This window comes from Phasianus colchicus, chromosome 1, assembly GCF_987193195.1.
Source record: "Phasianus colchicus chromosome 1, bPhaCol1.hap1.1, whole genome shotgun sequence".
Taxonomy (NCBI): Eukaryota; Metazoa; Chordata; class Aves; order Galliformes; family Phasianidae; genus Phasianus; species Phasianus colchicus.
The window spans coordinates 64780161-64793343 of NC_143436.1; the positions used below are offsets into that span (position 1 = coordinate 64780161).

General features: G+C 35.5%; 1 protein-coding gene across 2 annotated transcripts in view; it reads left to right on the plus strand.

The window, feature by feature from the left end:
- PIK3C2G (phosphatidylinositol-4-phosphate 3-kinase catalytic subunit type 2 gamma) overlaps positions 1-13183 on the plus strand; it is a 286035-nt gene that overhangs the window by 143281 nt on the left and 129571 nt on the right. For both annotated transcript variants that reach the window (XM_090145886.1, XM_090145891.1), the window contains exons 13-15: positions 1795-1926; positions 7931-8045; positions 9755-9885. In XM_090145886.1, coding sequence (XP_090002012.1) covers positions 1795-1926; positions 7931-8045; positions 9755-9885 — 378 coding nt within the window. The remainder of the gene's footprint in view (positions 1-1794; positions 1927-7930; positions 8046-9754; positions 9886-13183) is intronic.

A 13183-nucleotide genomic window follows, 5' to 3' on the forward strand; every position in this document is an offset into this window, starting at 1 on the left:
TGAGAACTGCTTCTCAAACCTACTTGTGTTAATTACAGAGGGTGGGAAATTGCTGTCTTGCTTTTTTTACTCAGATGGACATATGCAAATTTGGATAATTTCCAAAATGTTTTAGATTCATCTGAAATCTTGACACTAATGCTAATTTAGAGTACTTAAGAGTTTTAGCAAAAACATCTTCTTTGTTACAGAACTCCTCAGTGCATTCAAGCAAGCTTTCCTGGAATCAATACGATTTTGACAGATTTTGAGTGAAATGAGTAGGATCAAAATCTTGTTTAAATTGGACATTACACTCTTATCTAGTCTCATTTCTGCTGCCCACAATCCTTATTTTTTCAGGCTACTATATTTTTAATACTAATTTGTACATTTATTTACCATATCATTTTTTAAAAATGCTGAAAGTTGAATTGTTTCCCCTTTTAAATTGAATATGTGAAAAATAAATCATAGAATCATAGAATGGTCTGGGTCGAAAAGGACCACAAAGATCATCTAGTTTCAACCCCCCTGCTATGTGCAGGGTTGCCAATCACCAGACCAGGCTGCCCAGAGCCATATCCAGCCTGGCCTTGAATGCCTCCAGGGATGGGGCATCCACAGCCTCCTTGGGCAACCTGTTCCAGTGTGTCACCACCCTCTGTGTGAAAAACTTCCTCCTAATATCTAACCTAAGCCTCCCCTGTCTCAGTTTAAAACCATTCCCCCTTATCCTATCACTATTCACCCTCATAAACAGTCTTTCCCTCTCCTGTTTATATGCTCTCTTCATGAATTGGAAGACCACATACAATATTAAATAATATTATTTCATTTTTTATTCTGTTTTGTTTTAACTCAAGTTTATGCAGGCATTTTCTTTTCTTGACATTTTTGCTGTCAACAGAAAAATAATTCTTTTAGCCCTTAGCTCCTTATATTGATTTTGTTTATACAAAAGAAAAAAAAAAAAGAAAAAAAAAAAGAAAAAAGAAAAAAAAGTAACAAATCTCATTTTATGCTTGAGTGGTTTAAGTTTTTAACTTAAAAACCATCTACCACAGATATTCTCTTCAGGAAAAAGGAAATAAAATTTTGCACAAGTCTGATTAATATCATATGTGATTTTACCATATAGCATGAAAGTATTTCATTTATTAGAATTGCTCTAAATTATGTTTGTAAATTGGTCATATAATCTTTATGCACAAATTGAATGACCAATCAAGTTTATTAGTGACCAATACAAAGTTGAGAAGAACACTCATGTACTAGAATTTTCTCACTAATAATCATGAAGTACTCATCTATTTTACAACAAAATCTGCTTTTAAACTGTGCCTGGGAAATGCCACTCCACAGAAGTACATGTAAATGAGAATAATTATCATACTTTACTCACAAAACAACTCATAGTTCTTAGTAGTAGTGTTTATTTCTGAAGATGCAAGCCAGCAAATTAATTATTTGTTTACAATTCATTCTTATGAAGTGCTAGCACTGAAATAGCCTTCCATTGATAAAATAATACTATGAAAGATTTTAACTAGGATTCTATGCTTCTTAAGTACTATCATGCAAATTAGTGGCTGGCAATACTTGTAAGTGTGTGGCTGGTGTATTGAAGGGACGTATCGTTGCATTTTCCTTCACAGCTGTCCTCCTGTTATTTATAGCTTGATTTATGTGTTGAGAAATCCCGAAAAATGTGAAAAGATGTTGCTTGTTGTAACAATAAAACAATTTCTATAACTTGTTGTTACTTGTTGTAACAGTAAAACAATTTCTTCTTTTTCCTTTATTTTATTTTAGAATCAACTTTCCTCTACGGATAAAATCTCTACCAAGGGAAACGATGCTGACAATAAAACTGCTTGGACTAAACAGTGCTTCTAAAACTACAGAGGTGCTTGCCTGGACATGTTGCCCATTGTATCAAAAAGAGTAAGTAAGTTCACTTTCAGATGATAGTTTGTGAAAAGACCATTCCTGAATAGTGTTACACTCAGCTTGGGAAGAATACAAAAAGAAAGAAGCACTAATTTCAGAACATGGCTGACACTTACAGTAAAATGCTCTTGATGTGCCCGTAAGAGCTCCTCCCATAAGCTTTTCTTTCTTTTCAGTACCTTGTTTTTGAACCTGGCTTGTGTAACTGTTTAATACAGTAAAATTCCTTTGGCCTGCTGAAAAGCCTTACTGAAATCTATTTTGTAGCTTTTCAAAATCTTTCCCAGCATAACTTCTTGTTCACAATTGTGTGGGTTTTTTTTTTCAGTTTGCTTTCCCTTCTCACTCCCATTCATTCTGCTCAGAGTCAGACAGGCAGTAATAACTACAGTGATCCCCTTTTAATCTACAATTTAAGAAGCTTTCTTTTCTTTTTTAACCTCTTCGTTCTACACATAACACACTGTGATTTAAAGATGCTTGCAGTCTTGAATGTCTCTGTAGTGATGCATAAACAGTCATCTAAGATAAATTTTCTGCCTTACCATAAGTATATTTTAATAGCACTGAGAAATCCAAGTTTAGATCAATCCATTATGATAATACTTAATTTTGGTTTAGATTTGTTGAGACATCTGAGTTTAGATCTACTACAATGATAAGTAATTTTTATTTGTACTTCTTAGCCCTGCATGCCATAAAGTAAGATACACAACAGACTAACTAAATGCATAGCTGCTCAAGTTGAGCAATAGATGAATATGTTCAAGCCCTATACAAGCTTCTAAATAAGCATCTGTCTCTAAGATATAGCTCTTTCCTCATCTTGAGATGTCTTTATCTACTTTCACATATTATGGTAGTTGCCATTAAAAACAAAACCAGCCAAACAAAAAACTACAATTGATTGCATTTAGGCATTTACTATGTTACGAAGCACCTTGGGTTCTATTGAACTTCTACACCAAGATGCTTAAAAGAAGTAGACAGTAATTTGGACTTGGCTAGAGGTTTTTTTTTCATATTTTCAGGAAAAAAAATCAAGATTGCTGTATTAAAGGAAGGAGATCATTCTTCTATGACTGAATGATTAGAGTTCTTAGCTTGAATGAGGGTTTTCTATATGGTTCTTTCTATGAATCAAATCTCTTCAAGGATTTCTTAGGCATTTTATTCAGTGGTTTTTATTGGTCTTTCACTAGGCTACTTGGAAGAAAAGCACATCACTCATCACCATTGTGTATGCCTTTATAAACAAAATATGCTTGAACTTCTTTTGCATATCTCTGTATTCTGATGCTTAGAGTGAAAAGGTGCAGGGTAGTATCTTAGCTGAAAAACTAACTGAAGATAAAGTGCTAACATGCCCTCAGCCCCAGCAACCTAATGTGTTCTTAGTACACAGAAACAGAACATTAAGCATGATAACTGGGATTATTATATATATATATATATATATTACCACTTTTCAGCATTTAAGTTCCAAATTAATGATATTTGAAAGTCCCCATTTCCCTGTATTGTGTATTTTGTAATGCATACCTTCAGAGCAAGCATATTGATTTTCATTAGATAGATCTCCAAGTCACCCAGGCAGTTTCAAAACTCACCGGAAAATGGCTCCATTGTTTCAAAGTACACACAATCAGCACGATGAAGGGGATACAGGGTTACTTTCTTTTAATCTGCTGTATAATTGTACAGGTCATTGCTGAAATGACCCTTCAAAGCAGAAATAAAAGTTGAGTTGTTGGGTTAGAATAATTTAGGAACAGCTTGTTCAGTCAGTTTGCTGTGTCACTTATAATTATAGCAATTATTAACATAAAGAAGCCTAAGTAATTTTTCCTCTTTTAACCAATCACAACTCCATTCTCTATTACTTGAATTGATAGACTGATTTAAAAATAAATGGAGTACTGAAACTCCTGAAATGTGAAACTTGAAATTCAGCCTGCTTTTCCTTTTTCTTGGAAGAGATGAATATTTTTTTTTGTAAACTAGCTCTCAAGGTTAATGATTTAGAGAACAGCAAGATTAAAATTATCAGATGATTCTTAATAATTAATGCTATTAATTAACTAGTCTTTGTTCCCCTCACGCTTGAAATGCAAGTAGATTTTGATTCATTTCAGCAAAATACTTCTGAACATGAAAGTATATACCAAGAAAATGTTTGCACCTGTAGTTCCATACTAATGTGTCAAGAGTATCTTATATTATTGTGAAGATTATGGTATTAGGATCTCTAAATGAACAAATTCTGTAAATGCGTATAATAAGATTAAATGAATCTAACCAGGAAATCTCTAACAAAACATTTCTGACTTGGAAAATACCACTTTCTCAAACAAATACTTTTCTTAGAGATGAATTTAAGTTTTCGAAAATATCTTAACAGATACTCAGGTCTAGGATTTTTAAGGAAAGGACATAAATAAGCTCTTTGAAGAAGCTGGTAGCTGAGATATTTGACTGGGTCATCAAAAATCCTTCTTCAAATACTTGTCCCAGTTTGTCACAGAGGCATTCTTCTCAGGACCAGAAAAGATAAGAACAGAGAGTGGTCTTTTCTATTCAAATGCTTTTTAAATATTTGTTTTTGGTTTTTTTTGGTAAACAGTGGGGAAGGAAAATAAATTTCAATTCTTTTAAAAATACAGTTCCTGATTTTTCTCCCATTGTAATCTATTCTAGTTAAAAACAGAGGAATTCTGTTCAAGTTGTCTGTAGATTATGTTAAAAAAAAAAAAAAAAAAAAAAAAAAAAACAGGAAAAAAGAATTGTGATTTGGGATAATTCCCCCACATTTAATATGCACAAGTTCCTTTCATCTTTTTCTAGAAGCATGGAGAACTTCTCATGCTTTTGGGCAGGACCATGTTGATGTACATTTACAGATCAGGGAGCTATAGCTGTTCTCTGGGATTGTAGCACTCCATTTCTGTAAGGAAAACACTAAGTAGAAAGTATGAGAAAAATAATTTTAAAGGTACAAGCATAAAGTTGGGGATAATTAAATTGTTTTTACACTGTGTTTGGTCCTCTTTTTTTCTTGGTATGTCCGGTCTAAACTGTATTTCCACTCTAATTTTACAGTTATTTGAGAATGACATCAGTAATAACAATCATGGCTGCTACCTTGTTCAGCTAGGTGATATTCTGCATCCACATTTCTTATCTTTAGCAGGTAGTCATCTTTAGTATCTGTAAGTCAGTGTCAGTAAGGACATTGATAATTTATCTTTATCAAGAAATCTCAGGCTAAAGAGGAAGCTGAGAAAATGTTTCCAAACCAGAATGCCAGATTTCCATTCCTTCATGTCATAAAAAATGTTTTGTCTCTTAGACTGAATAATTTAGGGATCCAGAGCTAATTCGCAAATCAGGAATCCAATATGGGGGGAAATGGGAGAGTTTTAGTGTCTCCATGGTGCCCATTGCCCTGAGTTCACTGATTCTAACAGCAGTATTTATTTCGCATTGATATTTCCAAATCAGATAGAACAAGCAACAAAATTTTCCTCTTGGTGGGTGTGCTGAATGAGGTCACCAACACATGTGAGTTCAGGACACGAGATTGACTTTGTAAGGTAGAGTAACTGGTGTTGTCCTTACATCTTAGTGTTCTCTTCTGCTGAAATGAGATTGGAAGTTTATTTTTGCTTCTGTCATAGAGAAAAACTGGGAATTTTTATAATTCCAGTGCTTTTCATCTGCTTTGGTTTTGTATGAGGACGCAAACAAACAGTGACAGACACAGGGAAACTGTGGTTTGTTGACCTTCTGATGTACTTTATGCTGAAGAGAACTTTTGCTCTTTTTTTTTTTTTGCATGGAAGCCATCATCTATGACTTTAACTTTCTTTGACTTTATGCTGTCTTCACTTTCTAGATGAGAAAATGATATTGAGTCACCTGTCCAAGCTCAGCAGCAGACAAATGTAGCAGAGAGAAAACTATTCAGTAAAGGTTCTAAGGATCCCGAACACTCTCCTTCCTTCATCTTTTCCTCCTTCTAAAAATAATTATACTCTATTTCACCAACAGAGTTCTTAGTTATTGTTTGATTTTTATGTCCAAAAGTGGAATATTATCTGTGGAATACGTGGAGTTTCCTGAAGATTACTGTCTCTCAAAATACACCATCTTTCAGTTGTTGATGCCTATTCATGTGTTTTTAAAATACTGTCTGTTTTTAACAACTAGCCTTAGTCTAAAATATGTTTCACTGTGTAATTTGCTCACTTACATATAGAAAATTAGCATACTTTGTATGCAAGCTATAAATATCTGTTCCTAAACTAGTTCATTTCTTCTTAGGAGATATTATGCTATGTAGTATGGAGGTGAGGTCCTTGGTTTTACTCATAGTCCTCTCATCTGCTTTAATGTATAAACAGTCTTAGACAAGCAATGATACAGTGCTTTCTTTGGTTCTTCTCCTGTTGAGAAATGGAGAAGTCCATCTGCAGATTTTTCTTTACCTTCCAGGACAGTCTTTAGCCATGTACAAACTGGGTGCAAACGAGCTGAAATAATGAACTCAGGAAATGTCTTAGTTAAGCACACAGAGATTGTCTTTCATTGTATTTACCTACACAGACTTCAAAGTTTTCCAAGAAAAGACTACATTGTATGGATTCTTTAAAATCTTTCATAGTTTCAGAGAACAATATAAGTGATTAGCAGAAAAGAGAACTCAAATGATAATTTGGTCTTCATGTTCATTCACTTCTCTCTAACTAGTGTCAGTTAGTTCAAATTATGTTGTAAATACCTGTCCAAGATGGAATGGGCAAAGGGTTATTCATTTAATATAGGTCATCTAAGCAAGCATCTCAGGAAAACAGCTTTGAACCTCCTTTGATCACTTCCACATTTACCTCAGTGAAAGACTTCACAGCACAAACTCTTTTCCCCAAGTGCTATCACATCAGAGTTCCTTTTTCTGCCTCCCCTTCTCTACAGATTAAACCCTTCAGCTGCAAAATAAACTTTAGAAAATGGTTTTGTCTTTAATCCTCCTGAGTGATGTTCTCACAATAAATCAAAATATTTGCACTTAGAGCATCAGTAGCTTCAGGAGTGAAAAACAAAAATTAGTCCTAAATTATGTTTGCACTAAGTGTTGTCTTAAATAAATGACTTTGCAGTTTTCTGTTCCTTCTTTAGATGTCTTTGCAGAAGACACCTGCCTGGGTGTTTCTGTTAGAGTTGACAGAAGAGAATCTAGTCCATTTTCTTATGGTTTTTTTTTGGCTGGACAGTCCGTTGTATAACAGTAGTGAAAATTATCAGTAAAAGAATAAATGTTAAACATAATCATATTAATGAATGTATCCTAACTGTTAAGATGTAAATGAATTAGAGGGTATGTCCAATGCATTCTTTATTTGAGTGGATTAGTCATGATTAGAATTTACACCTGAATTTTCTCATTTTATTCATGTTTTCTAGAATGAAAATCGTTCTGGTTTTCTTATCTACAGACTGCACGTATGCCTATGTCTTGTAAGGCTTTATTGTGCATGTAGGGCTCAAATAGGTATTTCAAACCATAATATTTTATCTGTCCAAAAAACAAATGCAGTAGATACAGTGGAAATGATCTCACTCAAATCCTTACAGCTTTTTGGAGACTGACTTCATACCCCCTTTTCTCCACCATCTATACATCAGCAGGTTGGTGGTGGTTGCAGTAGGTGGTCACAGGTTTCTTCTTTCTCTAGAATAAGTGTACACTGCCTTCCACTTTTTCCACCTCATTTGCAGCATAATCCTTCCAACTAAACAGATACCATTGTGGCACTGAGACCTTCCATGCACGACCACTACCTTAGCTATATCTGTACTAGTTGCATAATGGTGAAAGGTTTGTTCTCCTTTCACTTGTCCTTTAAGCTATCCAGATCCATACTTTTTGATGTAATTTCAGTAAACCCAGTTCACCTTACATCCAGTAATGAGGCAGTATTTCCGTTTGTGTCCACTGCAGGCAGCTCATTCATGGAACTGTGCTGCTTAGCATGAAGTTGCACAGCATGCTTCCAGCAGCAATAATTACCCCAGGCATCTGTGGTGTTGATGCACCGACATCAGTAACGTTGCAGGTAAGAAAATGAAAAAGCGAAGGAATAGTGTTTTTTTCCAGCAAAGTGCAAAAAGTAGGATTTTTCCCACAGCTCGTCAGGACATCAAAAATTGAAAATGCTATTTCCATTATAGCTGCTCAGAGAGAACATGTTAATCTTTATGAACAGAAAAGTATAATGCTGCATAGTGTATGATAATTTTTACATCAGATACCACCTCTGAGGACTACAGAAGGTTTTCATAGAGTAATTTTTATTCATAAAATTTTGGTTCCAAAAATACTTTGACAAAAATTGCTGACTTCTTACCTGACTTGCAGCTGCCTTTTCAAGTCTGAACTTTTGTTCCATGTGCTATTAAACTGCATGCCATTATAAGTGTGACACACAACTTGCAATAAGTATGAAGGACTTATAAAGGAAGTAGCTACAAGGAAATTGTCAGTAAGCATCAGTAAAGCTCTACCTCCATGACTACATGCTGAGAATCCACCAACTCCAAGCAGAATAGTGTTCCCAATACTGAAAATGCAGTAAGTCTGCCTGGCTGTTTTGTCGTCTTTCCAAGCTGAACAAGCAATTAGATACCTCAAAAGAAAAGCAAATTGTCTTCTGTATTGAAAAGCTGAAACAACTGTTAGCAAATGGCTTGTAAAAGTAGATAATATGGATAAATGAGGCTGGCCTAAAAATTTCCTGTTTTTAATAGACAGGGGATTTTCTTGTCTGAAGAATTCAGTCCAAGAAAGTGCCTTAGAATAGCTCTCTCTATTAATAATAAAGGAAGTCAAGATAGTAAATGACTGCTCATTTATAATTTGTCTTTGCTGAAAGAAGCAGGACAGGAGGGTCTCCCATTTCTTCCCTTTCATTATCAGTTATTCTCATATAAGTGACAGTATCATGATTTTGAATATAACGTAAATAGTGCCATAAGAATTGCTTTTCTGATATGGGCAACATGAGATTTACATTTTCTAGGGCATAACTTTGCTAGCATTTGACAAACAATACATACTAAATACAAACACATATACGAAATATATAAAAAATTATGATGTGAGGTAGCAAGCCAAAATGTGGTGTACAACTTGAGCTGGATTTTAAGAAGCTACCCGGATTTTCAGCTGACTGTATTCAGACCACCAAATACCACAAACTTCTTAATTTTGGTGGAATGTTTTCTTTCTCTTCATCTTAAAAACATTCTCCTAAATTTCTGATGTCTATATAGAGGTGCAAAGAATGAAAATAATTGTAGATGCTGTACAATGTATAAGAAATTGACCATCAGGAACTGATATTAGGAACCTGATTCTTCTATCTTACACTGGCAAAGCGCATATCAGAATTATCCCTATATTTATGGGAAAATAAGTCTGTGATAATGGAAACTTTTCATTTCAGACCCATCTAATTAAAAAACAAGAGAGGAAAGAAGGTAATAACAACTTCAGCCTTCTGAGCATAGTGAAATAGAGTGGATGAAATTTTCCCAGGAAAGTCAGTGACAACAGTGCCACTGATTCTTGTGGGCTGAGTTTATCACCAACATATTTAAGTAATATGCTGCATGCAGAAAGCATCGCCTTTTCTCTCTCATATTTTGTATGCTTCCTGTACGAATCTAGTATGACGTTTATTAACTGTTCTAGCAGAATACGTATCACTAATAAGAGTTCAGATTTTCTCTCTCTCTCTCACACTTTTTTTTTTTTTTAATAAAGATTGAATTTCCTGAAACTGATTTGGAGTTCATTAACCCTGAAGCTGAAGAGAGAGAAGATGATCTTGAAGAGCCAACTGAAGAGTGCCTGAAGCATATTGCAAGACTATCACAGGCACATTCTCTCTTGCTGTAAGTTGTACCTAACTAGTCCTGCTGACTCTTATCTATCTATTGATCACAATTAAATGTATCCAATACTTTAGAAACGAAATTTTAATCTGAAGGAGTCTAGCAGGATTGATTTTAGGAACAACACCTCTAAATGTGAGAATAGATCACAGCAAAGCCTAAATAAGCTCCTGGAGATGGCAGTGTGTTTTACTAGTTTTGAAAACTGTTGTTTTTACCTTTTTCTTGCTACATCTTTTCAAGTCATTGAGGGAAGTAGTTTTTTATTCAAAAGTTAAGATCTTCAGGTGATCCAGTATGTCTATGTCAGTATTATTAAGCGAATCCTTAGATTTGTTGAAAATCATCATCCTTTATTAACACTATACTATAGAGGTTAAATACAGTGTATATACTGAAGAAGATAAGTATGCCCAGATATACGTAGGTTACTTAATAAATTAAGATTATGTACTATATAATTTTATATATAATCCATGTGAAATTAGGAGCAGAAATACTTACAGAAAGTCATTATGCCAGTCACAGTTAATTAGGTGAATCAAATGTCAAAAGGTGCATTAGTTTTACAGTGACTAAATAACTTCCCTCTCAGTCTGATATGATGCATCTGTTAAAAAACTTTTCAATTCTGATTTCCTTTTTCTTTCTTCCTTTTATTTTAATCAAGCAGTATATTTAATGAACCATAAAACCACAGAATATTCAAACTAGGGATTTTCAGTGACAGAAGTAGATCAACTATCAATAAATGGAAGAGTTCTTCTTTAAGCAGGTAGTGGTGAATCCCTGATACTGTGGAGCTGTGGAGATAGACAATGCCATTAGATCCATAAAGGCTATCCAAAGATTCATGGCTAACATGTTCGTGAATGACTATTATACAAGACTAGGCAAACATAGAGCCTAATATATCCTTAATGCAACAATTTTGTATTCTGTGGGTGCATGAAGGGAGGAAAACACTGCAAATAGCCAGGCTGGCATCCTCTGTGTAAAATGCATCTCTAGCTGCTGCTGTTGGGGGAAAACACTGAGTGAGAAATAGACCAATGACCTTATCTGAGATGACATGTCTTAAATTTTAAAGGAAGCAAATGAGATCACAGTCATTTATGATGATTCACAGGACTAATAGTGTCATTCTGAAATGGCTTTTTTTTTCTGGCTTTATCATATTTACATTACCCTCTATGGCTTTCTTCACTCCTATCCCTTTCCAGGAGTTGCTCTTACAGAATGTTATGCTGTAACATACAGTATACTTTACTATTCATTGAATTATTTAAGAAGTACATTACAGGTTGTAGTACTTGCAGGAGGTATGAATTCTTTTTCCATCTTGGAATTTGGCAAATCACTGGTGCAAATGGCTGCTGCTAAGGCTATGACAAGTTCAGTAACATTCTTGGAGGATGAGGAATGGTAGTCCTTTTTCACAACTTGTTTTCACTTCTCCCATATCATGAACAAACTGGTCTACCAAATAAATTGTCAAGTTGAAGAGTTGCTTATTTGGGGGTTTTAATGAAGGAAGTTCATCTTTATTAAGTGATTTCTGATCAAGAAAAATCTGAGTGCCAGCATTTTTTGTTGTATCAATGTCAGAGGGATTCTTTTTACCTCCCTCAGTAAGAAGGAGTTTGATTAAAATTTGTAAAACTATTTGTTGCCATGAAATCTCAAGTTATCTTTCTTCCTTGTTTTCATAGTTCAAGAAAAGTTGGTAAATCTAGGTAACCTTTCAGGGGCAAAATGTCTGTATGATGATTTTCCAGGCCTACAAGTTTCAGATATGATTCTGAAATAAAAGGTTATCTGTGGATGGAACACACAGGAAACCTCCCTCAGGCTACCAGGATCCCTCTAGTCATTCTTCTGAAAGCAGATAAGTGAATGGACAGAAAATGTTCTAAACCCTGTGGCAGAAAAAGGAGAAACAATGGCTAAAACCAGACAACTACATGGCTGTCAAATTCAGTACCATCATGGATGCAGCCTGGCTGTGGCTCTGTGTCCTCATGTTCAGCCATTAGAGACTTGTAGTGCATATTCCTGCCAGGCAGACATACTACAGAAGGATGTCCAGCCACGTAAATCAACACAGACAGAAAACAGTGCCTTACGAGCACATTTAGAAACACATAGCACTCCCACAAAAGCAGGCAGTCTGATTCTGTTCCTCCTCTGCCTGATCAAATTCTGCCATTGGAATATATACATACCCATATCTCTCTATATTTAAGTCTCTAGCATTAAAATATTAATTACTCTAGTAGTTGTGCTCAGTTCATCTGCTAGCTGGCTCCAGATCTTCCTCCTTTCCTCAGCGTCTGACAGCCAGACATACCAACCCCTAAGTTCACATCCATACTGTGGTTTCTGGTTTTGGATCTCTTCACGTTATGCAGACATTGGTCTCCCCAGTAACTGGTCCAGACGCATGGTCTTCACAGCAGCTGACTCTCAGACCCTTGTCTCTGGAACCTGTCTGAGATCACTGGTCCCTGTTGCCAGCATTTCATGGATGCTGATTAGTGATGGGTCACTGGAGGGGAACACTGGGTTTGAAAAAATGAACTCCAGCATATGGCACTTGTACTCCTCACAGGCCTGCGTAGTGTGCAATTTTGTGATCTTTGGCATCATTATGAAGCCAGATGACAGAGGGGAAACTATGTGAGTTCATTAGTTGATGCCTCATGCTTTGACTGACTTCTGACAGCAGTTGAGATGTGAGCCTTTGATGCCTTTTTGAATTACTGTGCTTGAAACACAAAACCCCATAGCCATCTGAGATAATGTCTTCGTTTTGAACATGTGGGCCTGCTTGCCCACAGTGGCTCCCAATGAAAAGATCAGAGACTGGTTTGAAGCCAGGAAAATGACAATCTTTTTTGCCATCTTTCTTTCCTACATACATGATTTCTTTCTACATTTTCTCGCTGCTTCCATTTTATTTATTTATTTATTTATTTATTTTTGTCACTTAACGAATAAGAATCTAGTTTGCCTACCAGTCATCACTAGACTGTCTTTGCTGTGAACTGTGATTAGAAAGACTTCTTAGAGCCCGGTAGACAGCAAAATGTGCCTAAAAAAGGGCACTGATCTGCACATTTCATGAAATTACAGAACTGTAGGGGCTGGAAGAGATCTTTAGAGATCATTCAGTCCAACCCCCTGCTAAAGCAGGTTCCCTACAGGTCTTCCTGGTGGGTGTTCAGGTGGGTCTTGAATATCTCCAGAGAAGGAGACTCCACAGTGTCTCTGGGCAGATTTTGCTAATCTGTCCACA